Source organism: Diceros bicornis, chromosome 14 (genome assembly GCF_020826845.1).
Source record: "Diceros bicornis minor isolate mBicDic1 chromosome 14, mDicBic1.mat.cur, whole genome shotgun sequence".
In the NCBI taxonomy this organism is placed as follows: Eukaryota; Metazoa; Chordata; class Mammalia; order Perissodactyla; family Rhinocerotidae; genus Diceros; species Diceros bicornis.
Window position 1 is genome coordinate 51,659,380 of NC_080753.1, and position 19,047 is coordinate 51,678,426.

Below are 19,047 nucleotides of genomic sequence, written 5' to 3' on the forward strand. Positions count from 1 at the left end.
CTTGCGCCACCAACCCCAAGATAGTGTTCTGTGATATACAGCTTAAGACAAGGTCATTCTATTGGATAGTATATGAATGATCATCTTCTATACATCACCTATTCAAACACAAGTGATACACATATATGCCCACATACATACGCACATCAAAGATGACACTGCTCGCAATCATCCCGATTCCCAATCTCATCAGCCAAAAAAGTCTGGATGCTCCCTGCTATTTCAGCTTTCTATGGGTCACAACCCCCAGGAGAGCACTCCTAAGATTCTGGGACCTATGGCGAAGGAGTTATTCCCATGGTAACGATTCTGGTTTCTTGGGCTTTCCAGTAGCCCCCCAAACAAGAAAGCACACTTTGTTCAACATGTTCGCTGCCTTTAAGAAAATTATTCTTAAAACGTAGTTAAGTTCTGAAACAAGGAGATGTGTTTACTTAGAAATGCTACTGAAATCCAAAACATGGAATAACAAAAAGGTGGCCTTGGAATGCTGCCTGCGCAAACACCAAACAGGAATCAGAAAAAGGCCCCTTCACAGCAATTTCACAACCAAAACAGAGAAGCCTTGGGGGGTCTCAGTATTTAAGAAAAAAAAAAAAAGACAAGTCAGTCTTTAGCAGGGTGAAAGGCAAAGTACCGCGACAAAAACTACCTTTTCTTTATGAAAGTGGTACAGGAATTATTTCAAGTCTTCAAGGATCCCAAAAGAGATGTCTTCACCAACTTTTCTTAGAATTCCTTTCTCAGTATTGCCAAACCCTTGACTACGTCAATAAAAAGGAGAGCTACATTTGGTCAAATAGCTGGCAGCGCTAGTTCTTCTTGAATGGTTTCCTTTTTGTTCTTTTACCCAAATTCTACCTTTATTCAATCCTGGACATCTACCTGGCTAAATTCTTGTCCTAAAAGCTGATTATCCCAGTTGAGTTGTTTTTTAACTGTTAAGAGATTCCAAAAGCAGGAAGCCATTGTGATTCCTGAATAGTAGAATGAGAGCATCCCTTATCACAGAAGTAACCTGTAAACCACACAGCAGCCACGGTCCACTTTAACTCCAGGTTTCAATGATATTTTCCCCCTTCAGCCTCCCCCCACCCCCCGCAAAAATTCATCAAGCAAAACACTTTGTTCAATGTGAAGCAATGACAACAACAACTACCACATCAAATGCTCTCTAAATAGACACAGGGGCTGAGAACTTACTGTATTACAGGCAGCCAAGGAACAGATGGGGTCCCTACCTGTTGGAGATCCATGAGCATACAGGGGGGGTCCAAATTATATACTTGTGGCAACAGATTCCACTACTTATTTTGCTTCTGCAAATGTAAAAGAAATTCAAAAAGGTCCTTTCCTCTATACGTTGGCTCAGATTTCAGGGGGTTCTTGTTTCTAGTGACACAACACTAGAAGGAGAGAGTGACAGAACTTGAGTGGGTGGTAGGGCAAATCCAGGCAGAGTTCAGGGAGGACAGCTCAGAAAACCCTGCCACGGCCCTGCAGAAACAGCGCGGCAACAGTTCCTGTCTGTCTGTAAGCACTAGTTCCAATAAGAGGCTCCCAGACAACTCACCTACAACCGAGCAGGCTGGAAAGAAACTGGAAGCCCTAAGTAAACCTGTCACTCTGCACTGTGGCGAGCCATCAAGTACCCATGTGTGACGACTATAACCCTAAGACCAGAGCAAAGATTCTGCAACTGACAGCATCTCCTCTTCCTTGACTCCCTGCTCCAAGCAAGCACAAACCAGAACATGATCAATTCATTCTCATTTTATCTATAGTTCTACGAGATTAATAAGTACAAGCAATACCTGGAATGCTACCACAGCCACATCCACTGAAATAAAATAAATATAACCAAATGCTTGTCCTGAGATGGTTTTCATTGGATGATTTCATCCGAATCATACTAACCCTGTTAAACAAGACATCAGAAGCAACTCAGAGAGGAGGAACTTTCCTTCCAGGCTTCAAGGATCCATTTGATAACCATACAGGAAGACCACTTCTGCAGGCACAGGAATTCTAAGCCACTGTACACCTGCTGCCATGTAGCAACCTGCCCGGCCTGATCAGCAAGGAAGGAAGCAGGTACTTCAGAGGCTGTGGAGCCAGAGAGCAGGAAGGGCAGTAGGTACATGGTAGATTTAGGCTACTTCCTATACAAACAGGAGATAAGAACCAAAGTCTCCAAATTTCAGCAAGACCAAAGGCTTCTGCTGCCATACTTGGGTAGAAAGATACCCACAGAAAAACCTGTAACACAGGCTCCACATTCAACCCAGGACCTCATAGAAATCAGATCGCAGCCCTGGTCTTGTCTATAAGGAACGGACTAACTAAGGAACCTTGTCAATTATATTATGCAACATATAAAAGAACATAAAAAAATCAATCTATAAACCCAATCGGATGTCCAGAATAACTGCCCTTAGGGGCTTAGCCTGAGAAGCACAAGCCGCCAAAAACACATCCAACTCAGAAACAAGGCCATGCCCAGAGACATCATCCAATTCCAACAAAATACTCCACTCACCATTCACTGTTTTCAGACTCCCAGCAATGCCTTCACCATGCTGCCTCTTCTGGGCATTCTTGAACTCCTTCAGAGACAAATAAAGAACTTTACGTACCACCCTTTCTTCTGACCATGGAATCCCATCACTGTCATCCTGGAGAAACATAAGAAAGAAAGGGGAGAAGGGGAGTTACTTAAAAGAAAGCATGCAAACATTAAGAGTCAGAACAAATTAAAAAAAAAAACCCAAACAAGTATTGTGTGACCGAGACCCAGTTCTGGAGATCAAAACCACATCATATGGTAAAGGGAAAGCATTGGCCCTTCCAACATCTGGAGAGATCTCAGGCAAAAAACTACCGCACAGGCTGTACAAGGACTGGAAGGAAGATGTAACCATCCCACTTCCTTTATTATATACTCACACCCAAATACCTTCATTAACTGGTAATCCTGAAGTTTTACATTCCTGGCAAAGCTTAGAAAGAGGAGTTATTACACCCACAACCAGAGGTGTAACGAACCATTGCATGGGAGTTTTATGAAGTGAGTAATGCCAGAATGCATACTGCCTTACAAATATGTGCTGCACTCTTCTGGAAATTGTTGTTGTTGTCGTTGGGGGTTGGTGCTACCTTCAAGGAATTTACAATTCAGTCAGAAAATGAAATTGGATCTGCAATGGCCTCTTAAGGCAATGAGTCACAATGAAAGGGAACAGAGAGACCACTGTAGAAAGGGCAATGGATCTTGGTGAAGTGGGGTAAGGGGGTGATTTTAAAAAAAGAAGAAATACACACAGGTTAATAATAGGTCTTGAAGGTCTAATTTAAACGTGTGGCTCCCTTATGTCTGTTGTATTAGATCCAATGCAAGTTCCTGAAGAGGAAAGAACAAAACGAAGGCCAGGCTAGGAGGGTGGGAGTGGGGCAACCAAAGAACTAGCAGCCAGCCCAGACCATTTCAGCAATCCCAGCAGTAAAGATATAAAGAAAGTTTAGAACTGAAGAAGCACTGGGGTCTGGGGCAGTTGGGGTGAGACTCACAGGGAACTGAGACAGAATAAGAGCCAAGTCTGGGAAGACGGAGATGGTTGATACTGGTGACTAAACTGAGGTAACGGTGTCAGAAAACCAGCAGGAAGGTTTTTAAGGTTGAAAGTGTTGACTCACATGGCTAAGGAAGGTTCTCTTCTGTGGATATCTGTCTACTGTCTGCTAGTGTAAGAAATCTTCACATTCACACATCTACTTCAAGACTTAAGCATTTTATAACAGAGTTCAATTTAGAGATGGAAGTATTTGAGCTTCTCAGATATTTTGGGCCTTAAGAGAATAAGGAAGACATTAATACCCTGGGTGAAGGCAGGATTTTGGATATTCAGGTTTCTTTTGTTCAAACCGAAGGCTGAATACCTCTGAGTTCGACTGGTGTGTTGTACTGGATGTCCAACTCAACTGGTTTTTACTCCCTGCCACTAACGGGTTACATAAAACCTCCATGAGCCTCGACAAGGGGGCCAGATGATCTGAGGTCTTTTCCAGCTCTTAAATTCCTAAACTCTGCATAAACATAAACGACATCTTAGAAATCCAACCACATAGACACTCTAAGCCCTAAATAACTTAAGCTGCACTCTGGTTAAGCTTCCAGGATTTCCTAGAACGAGAGTAATTCTCTGTCTTCTATAATAAGGGGAAGACAAGCCCTGGGAAAGAACAGAGCTAGGATTTCCACCTTCCTCTCTGCATCCTTCACTCCTGTAGACCTGCCAAGTGAGATTTCCGTTACCCCTAGAGGAAGAAGGCACATCCTGTCTTCCTGGTCGCTCTCCTGAGACAGCCAAGACGTCTATAGACCAGCCTGGTGGTGGAGGTTCAAACACGAAGGCTCACAGCAGCCAGCAAACTGCCTCAACCTGACAGGAGGAACACACACAATTTCTTAACTGCTACTGGGTACAACTCACTAGAGACCTTCCAACTACACGGTTAAAAACCGGAAAAATGAAGCACTCTGACCAGACCCATTTGAGGAGCCCAAATAAACCGCATGGGTAAAAGGCAGATGATTTAGCTACACAACACATGAAAAGCACAATGAAGTTGAATTCACTCTTATAGCAACTTCCTTGAGTTTGTATGAAAGCGCCCACAACTTATTTGCTGCAACTGAATGACAGTCTTAACCTCAGGAAGAGTTAATGCTCATTAGGCTGAAATCCACCTTTTCAGCATCCACAGTCTATGCAATAAAGGCTGTCCAGCAGAATTCTCTTCATCACGACCAGGTTCCTCTTCTCGCCACTTGCATCTCCACAACCAACAGGGATGTGACGATAAACTACTATTTTCTACATATACACAGTATATAAATTATAAAGCCCCAAAATAGCTTTCAATGTAAAACTCCTGTGACGATTTACTGCATTCTGTTCAGGCTGGTGCCTTCATTCTGACATCAAGCCTCCATGAGAGAATTATACCCCCACAACTAATGCCTAACTAAAGCATAAACCATGCGAGATGAAAAACTCCTGCAAAGAAAGACGCATTCAAGGTTTACTTACTGACACAAGCAGCTTCATTACACCTATAAAGTACTTTAAATACAGGAGAAGCAAATCCATGACACAGATTATGGGGTCTCAAATTCTAGACATTAAAAACTCAAAATTATTATTATTATTATTTTTTTTTTTTACACACACATGTTCTTTTATAATCTAAAGTGCTGGTCATGACTTGTCACCTCCCTCAATGTTGATGCAAGACACAAACCTAGTAGGTAATAAGTTGGCTCTGTTCTGTTTCCAAAAGCTCAAGAGGCAGGTAATAATTCAGAAATTAAAAATTAAACTGCCTTTCACAGCTGTAGAGTTGTGATGAATCACCCAACACTAAGCTTACACCCCTCCCTAGTGGAATGCTAGAGGCAGAAAGCAGAGTTCGCAGGCACACAACCAGAAGGCTACACAGGGCTGTCCACGTTCAGTATCCTGGAAAGCCAAAAAGAAGGTACCTCAAGTGTAACACTTGCTCTGCCGTGGTCTTATCGCTGTCAGAACAGCCCCAGGACCCAGTGCTCTAGACGACAGCCCAGATATAACTCTACCATTAGAGGTCAGGCAACTCAAAATACAAACACCTCTTCTCTCTCTCCAAGACTTTACATGACCTCTGAGTATGGGGCTTCCCTTTTATCTTCCCTTTTCCAATAGCTGTCTTACTTAATCAGCCATTTAAACAATGTCTGCATGGGGTCAGGAAGCTATTTCTCCTGTTTACCACTGTTAGCTGAGCACCTAAAACATGCCTGATCCAGTAAGAGCCCAATAAGTATTTCTAGAAACAGTAAAAACTCAATCCCGTGCCTCTCACGTACTTTTACCCAAACTTGGCCCGCCAGTGCCTATTCTTACAAGCACCCAGGATGTTTTAAGTGAAGTGCCTGAAATCACTACCATTTTCTTGACTTAAATCACTGTCACCCCCATAAAACACTCCCCACTGTGACTAATCCAGAAGGGTCAGGCTAGGCCTCTCATTCTCAGCAGTAAGTTTGTCAACATCCTGGCGACATCCCAACACAGTGGCTGCACCACCCCTCCTTCCACAACCACCTAGTTCCCTGCAAAAACAGAGTGCCTGTCTGCAAGTCAACCCGGTCTTACAGGGCCCAAACCGAATGACCCTGTCACAGCCCCTTACCTTCAGCCAAATACTAACCAATTCTTTCACTACCTACCTCTTTCGGGTTCTCACTGTTCCTCTCCCTACCATCCTCATCGCATCTACACAGGCTGCTTTTCCTCTGTATCTCCCAGGATTCTCTCATCATATTCCCCCTCCACCCTCTATATTCAATTATTCATCCCCAAATGACTATTTCCAAATCAACTCATGCCTCATGCGCCAAGGTCCACATTTATCCCCTTTTGACCTTCCTAGGCCATGTTGCTCTCCCTCTCCTCAGATGGAATCACTCAGGATTTGAAGGCAGCACTGAAGAGTGAGAGAGAGCCTTTCTTGGCTTCCTCCAGAATGCTCCACAAACCAAGCACTCTGTCTATCCCGGTTTACTGGCCAGCTTAACAAAGGAAGATACAGGAGGAGTTGTAGCCATTGATATACGAGTCCAGTAGCTTTATTCTAATGCAAATTCAGTTGCCCAGAAGTGTATCAGTTCTTCTCATGAATTGTATTAAAGATTTAAAAACAGCTATTGCCATTTGGAGTTTCGATAAGACCTCTAGATTAATAGCCCATCAAAATTTGGAGAAAAACAATTCAAGCTCCCAGACAATGCACCACCTTTCCTCATTCCTATCCCCCAGTCTCTTCCTTATATTTCCCCAACCCTGACACAAATAAAAATATTTGGGTCTGCTGACAGGAGGAAAAACAGAGAGAGAGAGAGAGAGAGAGAGAGAAAGAGGAGGAAAAAGAAAATCATCACATAGATCTAGATTGACTTTGCTATTAACTGCTATAAATCACTTTTTTGGCAAATGGAAGATTGAGTAATAAGGCCTTTAAAAGTAAAGGTGACAAGGTTTTCTTTTCATTTGCAAAATGTTTGCCATTCTTAGAGATAACCAGAGAATTTCTTATCAAAAATGGCAACTGGTCAGGAACTTGAACACTTACGGAAAAGGAAAAAAAGCACATCACCTCTAGCTGCCCCAAATTTTCTAATAGACATGGAAGGAAAAGGAGCAGAGAAAGTAAGCACATGAAGACACTACACTCCTTGTAGCAGACAGCACCCTCTAACAATTCTCCAAAGCTCACAGTCCAGGTCAGAGATTAAACAGCCTTCTCTCACCTCCTTCCATATCCTCGCAACTCCAAGCGTGGTCCAAAGACCACCAGTGCCTTAACCATTTGGCATCTTGTTAGAAATATAGACTCTTAGGTCCCAGCCCAAACCTACTTAATCAGAATCTGCATTTTAAGAAAGTCTCCAGGTGATTCCCATGCACATTCCACTTTGAGAAGCTCTGCTGTATACATTAGTTCCCCATACTATGTCCATTTCATATCACTTTCTAATTTCCATCAGAATATAGGCAAAGGTAAAGGTGATGTAAAATCCCAAGACAATTACTTCTAACATACACCTACTATTGTCATTCCTACTGCAAGAATTAAGAAGTCTATTTATTAATATACCCTGAGAAATCTTCCCTTCGACTTCTCTTCACTGAGCTCAAACAAGTGATCAAATAACACAGGCAAAATCAACAAAAAAGTAAGCCACTAAGTAATGCTGATTCCTTAAATCATTCCTTATGTGACATGGTCTCTCAAACCTTCGTCCTCCAATTACCCAACGTGGGATGACTTCTCTATTTTTTTATTTATTTCTATTTTTTTGGTGAGGAAGATTGGCCCTGAGCTAACATGTGCCCATCTTCCTCTATTTTGTATGTGGGATGCCACCACAGCATGGCTTTTTTTGTGTGTGTGTGAGGAAGATCAGCCCTGAGCTAACATCCATGCTAATCCTCCTCTTTTTGCTGAGGAAGACCAGCTCTGAGCTAACATCTATTGCCAATCCCCCTCCTTTTTTTTGCCCCCAAAGCCCCAGTAGATAGTTGTATGTCATAGCTGCACATCCTTCTAGTTGCTGCATGCGGGACTCGGCCTCAGCATGGCTGGAGAAGCGGTACATCGGTGTGCGCCCGAGATCCGAACCCGGGCCGCCAGTAGCGGAGCGCGCGCACTTAACCGCTAAGCCACAGGGCCAGCCCCACAGCATGGCTTGACGAGCCGTGCACAGGTCTATGACCGGGATCTGAACCCTCGAACTCCAGGGCGCCGAAGCGGAGCACACGAACTTAAACCACTACGCCACCGGTTCGGCCACATGACTTCTCTTTAAAATATGACAACCAGAACTAAACACACATTCCAACATGTGAATAATATTTCAGAACAAGACCAACATAAGCAATAAGATCATTTTCTATTTCCACGCACAAATCCAAAAGTTAGAATAAATTGTAGCAGGCACATCACACTGTAGGATCTCTTTAAGCTTGGAGTTACCTATACCCTCTATGGTGATTTTATTTGTTTCCTGGGGAGAGGGAGGGAGTAAATTTTTTTTCATTACAATGCAACAAAACGCAAAGGAAGGCCTCAATCCAACGAAAATAACAGCTCACAGTTAGAGAATTCTTTTCCTGGGATGATCTCCTCACTACTAAAGCAAAAAACAAAACAACAAAACCAACACAAGCCACTAACAGAAAGCCACGTGTACATGATAATATGAACCAAGTTGCCCTCCTTAACCAGGTTTATTTTACAAGACAGAAAAGAAGGTATAGGATCTATGGAGAGCAGGTTGCCATGCCTTCTATCTATCCACACGTCCTCATGGAGAAGAGATAGAGTTGTGGGCACAAGCATGAATAACTTAAAACTGTGACTGTTTTCAATGTATTTGAGTACCTACCCCAACCTCCACTGGCGGTGTAAATTCAAACCAATGTAAGTTTAAATAAAACCTGAAATGAGGCATCCTAACATAAATAATAAATTTGCTGACTATTCAAATTCTCTCTCCATCATCCATGCTTTAAAACACTGGATTATTGATAATGACATACTATAACTGCACCAAGAGTTCTTCTAACTTATTGTCTTAAGACTGATCAGATCATTGATACAGTCAAGTCATACCCTCCACTCAGCCACAGGCTCTGCTCTCCAATGACAGCCAGCTCTTCAACAAGAGGGACCTTCAAAAACTCTTCAGAGCACTCAACTACCTCAGTGCAAGAAAACAGAGACGTCCCGGTCAGTCAAGCTTGCAAAACAGGTGGTAGGCAGAGGACGATACTCTTGGAGTCATAAGGGGAGAATATAAAAAGTGATAATGACTGTAATGATGGCAAATGTCTACTGGGTGCTCAATATGCTAGACGTTGGGCTCAGCACTTACACGCAATTAATGTTCGAGATTCTCTCTGCTCAGCCTCCCCTTAGCACAAGAGCCACACCACTGCTTTCTCCCTTTGGTTTAAAATGTGTGGGAAAGGAAGTAATCACGAAACTCTTAGTTATTTTTTTAGAGATGAGTTTCAGTGTCTTGCCCAAAGGTCACACAGCTGGAGAGAAAAAGGAGCTGGCGCACGCAACCAGGTAGTCAGTCGGACGGTCCACTACATGGCAGGTGCCAGATCAGGAAGCGAAATTTCCAAACTCAGAAATTTGTTATTAAAGAGAAAAACGTCAAATGTGTAACTCACATTGACTCCTAAATGAAAGCAAAATTAAAATTACTAATTTCAAGAGGCAAATGTACATGTTGTATGAAAAACCAAAACATCTCATGAGCTGCAGCTCTAGGTGGAGACTACGAAGAGGAGGGGGGAGGGGAAGTCAGGGGAGAGGGACAGACTTTCTCTTATTGATCTCTAAGACCACCTTGTGTAACAGAAAGAATATCAACCCTAAGGTCATCTCTCAAAGCATCCTTGCGTAACTTGCCCAAGTCTCGGTTTTTATTATGGTTTCAAAATCAGGCCACCTTGATTTAGGAGAGAGGAAAAAAGGATGAAAAAGCATGGGTTAGAGGGAAGCACATTTCTGATCAATTAAAAAAAGAAAAACATTTTCAGGGCCAGCCTCATGGCATAGTGCTTCAAGTCAGCGCACTTCACTTAGGTGGCCTAGGTTCGTGGGTTCCGATCTGGGGCGCAGACCTACACCACTCGTCAGCCATGCTGTGGCAGTGTCCCACACACAACATGAAGAAAGACTGGCACAGATGTTAGCTCAGAGCTAATCTTCCTCAAGCAAAAAAAAAAAAAAAGAGGAAGATTGGCAACAGATGTTAGCTCAGGGTGAATCTTCCTCAGCACAAAAAAATTCTAACAATTACAACTATTTAAAAATGGATAAAGGGCCCAATGGAAGGTAATTTCCTATCACTTGTGAGCAAACTTCGTAAGAGACTCATGCATCACAGGTAGAGGGACCAAGTAATTTATCCCAACCAAGGGCACTGTTAATAATAATGCAGGGACAGTTGGTGGAAACTGGGACAAAGGTCTACCAACTAAACTAGGTCGCTTCTAGCAGATTTGAATCCATTTAAAAAACAAAAAAAAAGGTCTACAACACCACAGAGATCATTTTTAACCACATCACCAAATAAAAAGCCAATATCCAAGACACACCAGGATTGAAGTGTAATACACACCTGTGTTTTAAATTGAAATCCAGAACCTCCCACTCATGTTTGAAGTGTCAACCTGCCTATAAGGAGGCGTGGGGGGGGGGGGGTGCGGTGCCCAGGGAAAGGCAGAGCTACAGATGGTGTTACATTCCACAGAAACCACTCCTGCTTCCATGGGGAGGGCACAGCAAGTCAAACGCTCCTCACAGCCTCCTGTAAGTAAAACGAGCAACTGCGGGTGTGGGGTTGGGAGGGAAGAGAACACTCAGGTTCACAGTTATCAAGACCTTCTCCTAACATGAAACCTCCTTTATTAAAAGGTATACAAGTGCTAAAACAAATGATTATGTGTTTGGATTGCAGGAGCCACTGGATGAGTTACCAATACCACCATGTGCATATACATTCTAGTTCTATCCACCTTGTCAAGGCTCTGGGAGTGGAGGGATTTGTGACTTTTCACCTCTTTTAAAAAGAAAATGAAGTGCAATGCCCAATTGCAATGCTCAACCTTACCCTAAATTGGATTAACACGAAATGCCACATCGTAGGGAGGAGGATGGTGGATTTGACTGACAGGTGCACAGAGCTGACCAATAAGAAAACAAAATTTGAAAGACTGGGCCCATGAAGGAGGTGAAGAGAAACAATTGATAGCCCTTTCCTCCTTTCAGGGAAAAATGACTGGAAACCTCGACATGGATGCCCTTTATTTTCAGGAAAACAAGTTCCGCATATACCTACTGTTAAATCATCCTACTTAATACAATTTGTTGCTGTCTAAAATGCCAGCCTCTTCCGTCAACAGTTTGAGAAGAGAACAATGAAAGCATCAAAAAAATTTGTTGGGGATGTTGATTCTTGGCACAAATTCAACGTCAACAAGGATTTACAGAGCCAAAAAAAGAGAGAATATTGAAGAAAAATGTGCGAGGTACCACTTAGACGCAGGCCAAAACTACGGTTTCTTCCCTTTTAACAAAATAATATTTTCTCCATTAGAAATCAACTCACTTTCTCAAATCAACTCGATGCTATTTCTTCTTTTTTGAATTCATAAAATGGTTCAACTGTCAATACTCAAACATCAACGAGAAATCGGGGGCAACAGTCACACCCAGAAATAAGCTAAGTGGCCAGGAAGCCAGTGACCTACTGAACTTGTAAACGATGCTCCTTAGCTTGATTTCAAATTAAACGGTGCTTTGGGGGCCGGCCCCGTGGCTTAGCGGTTGAGTGCGCGCGCTCCGCTGCTGGCGGCCCGGGTTCGGATCCCGGGCGCGCACCGACGCACCGCTTCTCTGGCCATGCTGAGGCCGCGTCCCACACACAGCAACTAGAAGGATGTGCAGCTACGACATACAACTATCTGCTGGGGCTTTGGGGGAAAAAATAAATAAATAAAATCAAACAAAAAAAAAAGGTGCTTTGAAAAAGCACTTCAAGCAGCAAATTTCCTCAGACAGACATGCTTCCCAGGATAAAGTAAAGGGTCTGAAAACGCTTATGCAAGGAGAGTTTTCTTCCAAACTCCCATTAAATAATGTGTACTTATCTTTGATTACTGCCTATTTAAAAAAAAAAAAAAAAGGTACAGCTGAAATTGGATTAAGAACTTCTGCTGAAAACGATTTATTGCATAACACAACTCTGACAGCCTGAATCTCCGGCCACCAACTGAGCCTTTATAAAAATCTGCTGGGCAGCTGCCAAGTCAGCTCTTTTGCGTCTGAGCATGTCAGACATCGCTGTTGTCAAGGCAGCAGCAGCATGGGCTGTGACATCTGCACGTTCGTGGTTAAACGGTGCAGTGAGGGAACAGCAGCCAGGGCCACACAACACAGCGTTCAACCCTCCTGCAGCTCTTCGTCTGACAGTTTGTTGTTTCAACATAATCAAAAAAGACCCAAGATCTACAGCAGGATTATCTCCAAGAATCCAGCAGAAATCTGGATTGATGATCTACCTTCAGTAGAGGGAATGGGGGAAAAATTAAATCAAGTTACAAATAAACACTTGGAAAAACCAATACAATGAAGGATGATTCAGTATCAACAAGGCCAATACGTGACCATACAACAACTTCATTTGGGAATAAATTATTAACAAGTAGGTTCCCAAAGGAATGCTAACTGATTTAAATCTTTTAATCATTAAAGCCCCTTTATGTTAATAAGAATACCCCCCACAAAAACCCCGAATGCTATATTCTAAGCTGCACTAACCCATCGAGTAGGCACTAGCCACACGTGGCTATTTACAATTAACCTAATTAAAATTAAAAATTGAGTTCCTCCAGTCATACTAACCACATTTCAAGTACTCAATAGCCACATGTCTCCCAAAATGGACAACAGAGCTACAGAATGTTTCCACCATCCCAGCAAGTTCTACTGGACAGCACTGTTCTAGAGCATACATTTGCATTTCATTGATAGAGTTTTAACTGACTTATTTACTAATGCATTTCATTAGGTCCCTGAGATTCTTCAAAATATGTACCTTTATGCTCTACTCAGCTTAGCAGGGGAATTCTGGAATATCAGAATACCCTGAAAATCAGAGCCTTGAAAATCAGAGCCTAAAGTAGGTAAGTATATCTGAATTACAGATATACGCCCATGCAACTCTCAGGAAAGTGGCTACAATCCTCTCTGGGACTTCTGGCCTTTCAGTTTTGCAGAGAAGGTACATGAAATTCTGAAGATGAAGTATAAGATTCTTCAGTCTATAAGTAAGCCCTGAAGACACACTGCTTTAGTACACCCTCAAATCATTTTCTAAGGAATCCCCTACAAAATAAATCCTCCAGGATTAAGACCAGACAAAAGCCAGTCCTCCACCAGCCAGGCTCCCAGCACTAACAGGGTGACCTGAACCACTAAGACTGATGGCTGCCCCGCCTCCTGCCAGGGCCAGTCAAGGTCATGGGCCTGTGAGCCATGGCAAAGCGTTAGGGCAATTTTTGCACTTCTGTTTCTTCCTCCAGGCCCTAGGACCTAGGCTGGCATCACTTTATGAGCTCAATCAATAGCTGACTGACTTGCTGGCTTTTTTGGCTCAATTGCAGTAACCCCCAACTGGGAAATAAGCCTAAGTGTATACACACACCCAGGGGGCTGGTTGTCTGGTCGTGCTACATTAGAAACCATTAGGTTTATTTTTGGTCCTTTTATGAAAATTTTATAATTACAATAAAATATACAAATAAACCTTGTCCTTGGATTTAACATAAATTGACACTGCACCATGTTTCTTCTGATGCGCCTTACCCCTTCTTCTCGTACCCTCCAGCCCTCCCCAGAGTTAAGGACCACCCTGGGATCGGTATGTACCCTGTCATTACAGGTTTGGATCTCCAAAAACAATCTTAATGTCTGTTTTCCCCTCCAAACAGCAATTCCCACTAATGATAAATGCAGACCACTGTGTGGTAGGCCACATACTACTTGTTTCTTGTGCATATTCTTCTCTACGTTTTACAACCTGCCTATGAAGGATTATCACACAAACATTTCTGAATGACGAACCTGAGGCGCTGAGACAGATCACAACCTGACTAGTCTGTGTGACGCCAGAGTACCTGCCGCGTGCCTTATTCATCTTTGCATTTCCAATACATCAAGCTGAGTCTAGCACACAGTAGGCATTCAAAAACATTTCATATGAGCGAGCACTTCTAAACAGCTGGAAAGTGTAAAGAGAACAGTGGCCTTGAGGTAAAAGAGACCTAGATTCCAGTTCTGGAATTTTCTGTTGCCTCATGCGTACACCAAATGACCTAAGGGAATGGTTGCCAACTTGAGCATCCATGAGCAACAACCACAGGGCTTGAAGAACTGTGCATTGCGGGCCCCACCCCAGGGTTTCTCCCAGGTGATGCTGACGCCGCTGGTCTGGGGATCGCCCTTTGAGAACCACATGGGTATACCAGCCTTGCAATGGATCTGACTCCCACCTTGCCTTTCCATGCAACACTGTTCTCAGTGCCATGAAAAACATTCTAATTGCCAAATCTAATGCAAACTTTTTACTGGCAACCTGACTCTCCCTGGTTTTTCTGTTTTCTCTCCGCTACCACCTTCCACTCTGAATCTTCTGCCCTTCCCAATCTCTAATGATCTAAACACCCACACTACTAAATCATGTTCTTGACAATCTCCTCCCTCCCCTACCCACCTCACCTCCTTGTGTGATTCTCTCTGAATTAACCCTACTACCACCCTGCTGGCTACCCATGGTTTAGAATCCTGAGCAGAACTTGGCATCTTCTTCCTCATTGCTCACATTAACTTTCTAAATCGGATAATACTCTCTCTCTAGTCCTTGGATACAGACATAAAATAGGCTCTCATCTATCTTACAGAAGAAACCTTCCAAAACGATTGCCAGTAACCAATTCCTATTTCAACCACCCACACCACACTGCTTCTCTAAAAACACAGCCACATTGCAATGAGCTACTTTTTAAAACTATCAATCCACGTCACTCCTTCCCCCACTCAAAAGCCTTCCATGGTTCACCAATGGCTACTACAGGGGAAATTTCCAAACTTCTCAGCAGGGCCTACAAAAACTCTTTTATAATTAACCCAACTTACTGTATAAGCTTTAATCCCCCCGCAACTCCCTATACACCTAAACCGACAAGGTGTGAGCATCTCAGGTAGAGGCAACAGCTCTCATCTTTATCCTCTTCTCAAAACAAAAACCAGGCAAGAGGAGTATTGGTGTTTATTAACTCAATATTGATCATGACTTCAACAATAATTCAATAGTAAGTGAAGAACAGACTTTCTCAATAGACACGGTTAAAAGTCCATTCTCAATTCCCTTTTTCATATCAATACCTTGCTAACAAGAAATACATAAACAGTCAATTAGGCTTGATTTACCAGCTAATGTCTGTTTCAGTATTTACCCATAGCTCTTGGTTTTCACATTGCATAGAATGCATGAATTCTATGTGACCAGGACCTTTAGTACAAGATATCAACTATATTAAAACTGATGATTAATTCGTAGGATTAACCTATTCCTAGTCCAATGACAAGACTTAGTTAATACTATTTCACAACGGTTTGCAAAGACCACAATTATTTCTTCCACCTAAACAAAATGGAAACCTCCTTGATCCCTGCATCCACACCAGTTCTAACATTGCTTCTTTCATGCAGGATGAGATTTCCTGCAGTTATTTAGTTCTATAAAGCCCGATATACCAGTGTGCGAGTTCAATGAAAAGATTCATGCTTACCTATAGATTGACAAAGCTCCCAAAGTGATAAAGGCTGACCCCCCAAAAGATGACACGGCATATGTACAATCTCATTTTAAACCAAAGGTGTTAGGGAAAGCAAATATGGCTATCTAGAAGCGAAGTCATGATTCTTTTTATGTTGACATTTCATAATGATAAGAACACAATGGATGTAAGTAGAAGTTTACCATTTACACTTCAGGTAATGTGTGTAAAAGAATAAAGCAGAAGTGGAGAGATGACAATTTTACCTTAATGGGAAACCACTGGAGAGTTGCGAGCAAATAAGTAACAGAATTTGATTTACATTTTTAAAAGCTCCCACAGGCTGCTGCTGTGTGAAGAATACACCATGGGTGGTGGGGATGGGAGGCTGGGGTCAAGTAGGGAAGCCAGGAAGGATGTGACAATTGCCTACACAAGAGGTGAGGACCAAGGTAGGGGGACAGCAAGTGGTTATGACAACTGGTTACACCCTGGAAACATTTAGAAGATTGAGCCAAGAGAGCTGACGTAGAATGTGTAAGAAAGAGGAGTCAAAGATTAACTACAAAATTTTTCATCTCAGTAAATGGAGTAGCCTCTGGGGAAGAGAAGGGCACTTCTGCAAAGAGCACTCTGGAGCAGAGGGAGGGGAAGGAAGAACCAAGGAGCATTTAGTTTTTAGACAAGCTGAGCTGTGAGTTGCCTATCACAGATGCTAGGGAAGAGGTCAAACTAGGCCATGTGTCAGAGCTCAAGATCTGAATACAGCTGGTAGTTAAAAATCAAACCTAGAATAAAACATCGAAGGGCAGAAAAACAGAGTTTACCCACTCATTTAAAAGTCAGGACTGAAGTCAAGTAAGGGTTGGCTGACCTGGACAAGTTGCTTTCTGGCTAAAAAGGTTTTCAGAGCCTTAGGAAAAATGATCCTTTAAAATAAAGAGTGAATGAAGACAGAGGACTGAATGTGAAAGGAAGAAAAGGATGTTTCATATACTCAAGAAGTATTCTATAAAAATCTACATTTTACATCACTGCCCTAACTCGAAAGTGATGGTGTTTCAATAACGTCGCGGTGGAGGCCTTAGAAATCCACTGCTCAACATGGCGATGCCGGAGCTCAACAAGCTGCTGGAGGTAAGAAGTTCTATTTAGCCATGTGAAGTCATAGATCATTCATTCAACCTCTCTCTGTCTCTCTCTCACACACACACATTGCCACAGACACCCCTTCTTATATTTAGGCTGCACACGCAAATAACAAAAATCACCGACATCCACCCCTAGGCAGAGGCAAGGCCTGAGGCTGGCTCTCACAGGTAACTAGAACATGCTCACAAGATACCCCACAGGGCAACACTGAAACTATGTGGACAAGTTCTCGAGTGGTCACATCAGAAAGATGTGTGTGGAGGTGCGACAAACTACAACCTGTTTTCTCTCAAGTGAATCCGGGAAGGATCCAGAGCAGCTACTTCTGAATGCCACCCACTGGCTGGTCCTACACACAGGAAGTTGTCACGGCCAACAGGGCAAAGCAGTACAAAATCCAGGAGTAAACCCTAAGATTTGGAGGAAGAATAAGGAAAATAATTCTCACTAAGTAAAACACTATTTTTTATTTTACCCACCTATGAGTCACACCCTCTTGCCATTCCTATGCTGTGCTTCCTCTCTGAAATTCTCCTTCAGTAAACCTCGAGGCTCCTGAAGCAAAGATTCTCTCTCCTTAACACACTCTTCACTGGAGTTACTGGAAACCCATATTCCTATCTTCCTAACGAGTCCTTCCCATCTCTGCTGCTGGTGAGTCGTGTTCAAATTTGAGCAGCGCTAGAAGCACTTCTCTAGACAACTAGCTGTTGAGCTTGGCTGCCCTGGAAACCCCCTGGGGAGCTTTATCAAGTACAGACCTCACGCCATCCTGACTTCACTGGTCAGGGGTGTGGCCTGTGCCCTGAGATTCTGATAAACTCAGAACCATGGCTGAGAACTCAGTCCTGGGACTACCCATCTACTGACACCCCCGTCCTTGACAGAATCAGTTTTACTGCATTAAAATCAAGAATAACGAAAAGTTTGGGCTGATACTAAAGCTTTTGTTTTCTGAAACACAGAACGAGCCCCTACTAGCTTCCAAGAACTGAATCAAAACTGCTATCAACTACTCAAAGCTTCCGTGCCTCCAACTGAATGAGGAAAACCCTGCGTGTCTATGAGTCAGAGATAAGTTCTGATTTGCTAATAATACATACAAAAACCATGTCTCAATACAAGCATCAGGAAACTAGGTCATGACTGCTCATTGATTTAATTATATCAGGAGGGAGAGATATCAAAGGCAGATCATCCTTGACCCAATAATATCCTATCATTGAGAACTACAAACAGTCAATTTACCAGGAAGGAAAAAAAAAAAACCCTTGTATGTTCTTTGAGGTTTTTTTCTCATTAACCCAAAACACAAGCTACCGCAGAATAACCCCAGCCCCCAAGTTACCTGAAGGACACAGCTAAAGCTTTGGTTCCTCTTTTTGTGCCATCAGAGCAAGGACTGTCAGATTCGGTGAAATCTCCTGCCCACTTTAACATATAATTCCATTTTTGTTTCTGAGTAACTGGACCTCTAGAATACATCAAGAGAGACTGAGCTGCCTGCCTGCTCCTTTTTCGTTCCTAACATTCCCCAGTTAACAGGGTAGTAGCTCTCAAAAAAACCTTGTCCACCCCTAAACACACACGCACGCAAAAACAGATCTCGTCCTTGCAACATGATAGTAACAGACTGATTTTATCCTTAAAGTTGATGATGAAACACTTAAAAGGAAGAAGAAAAAAAAAAAGAGGAAAAGAAGTAGGGGGAGGTTATCTTACACAAATTTATTTTTTTATGGCCAGTTGGGGTTTGACAAACTTTTCAGACCATTTTACAAAAGCCCTGACCTCAAAGAAAACACTTTCCAATTTTAACATACATGCCTATACAAAGAAACACAGCGGGCACTCCCCAAGGGCCAAAATAAAATGCTCTCTAGTAATTACCATAAATAGAAAAGGAGATGGGCTTCCTGAGGCAGAGTACAGAGTA

At 42.7% G+C, this 19,047-nt stretch overlaps 1 protein-coding gene across 7 annotated transcripts in view; it reads right to left on the reverse strand.

Annotated features, from left to right (window-relative positions):
* The window catches only part of JARID2 (jumonji and AT-rich interaction domain containing 2), a 258,502-nt gene that overhangs the window by 140,433 nt on the left and 99,022 nt on the right, over window positions 1–19,047 (reverse strand). For 5 of the 7 annotated variants that reach the window (XM_058555224.1, XM_058555225.1, XM_058555223.1 and 2 more), the window contains one exon: window positions 2,540–2,675. The exons of 1 other annotated variant lie outside the window; for it this stretch is intronic. In XM_058555224.1, the coding sequence (XP_058411207.1) occupies window positions 2,540–2,675 (136 nt within the window). Of the gene's footprint in view, window positions 1–2,539; window positions 2,676–4,312; window positions 4,440–19,047 lie in introns of all 7 variants that reach the window. One more of the 7 variants, XM_058555226.1, reaches the window with a different exon arrangement.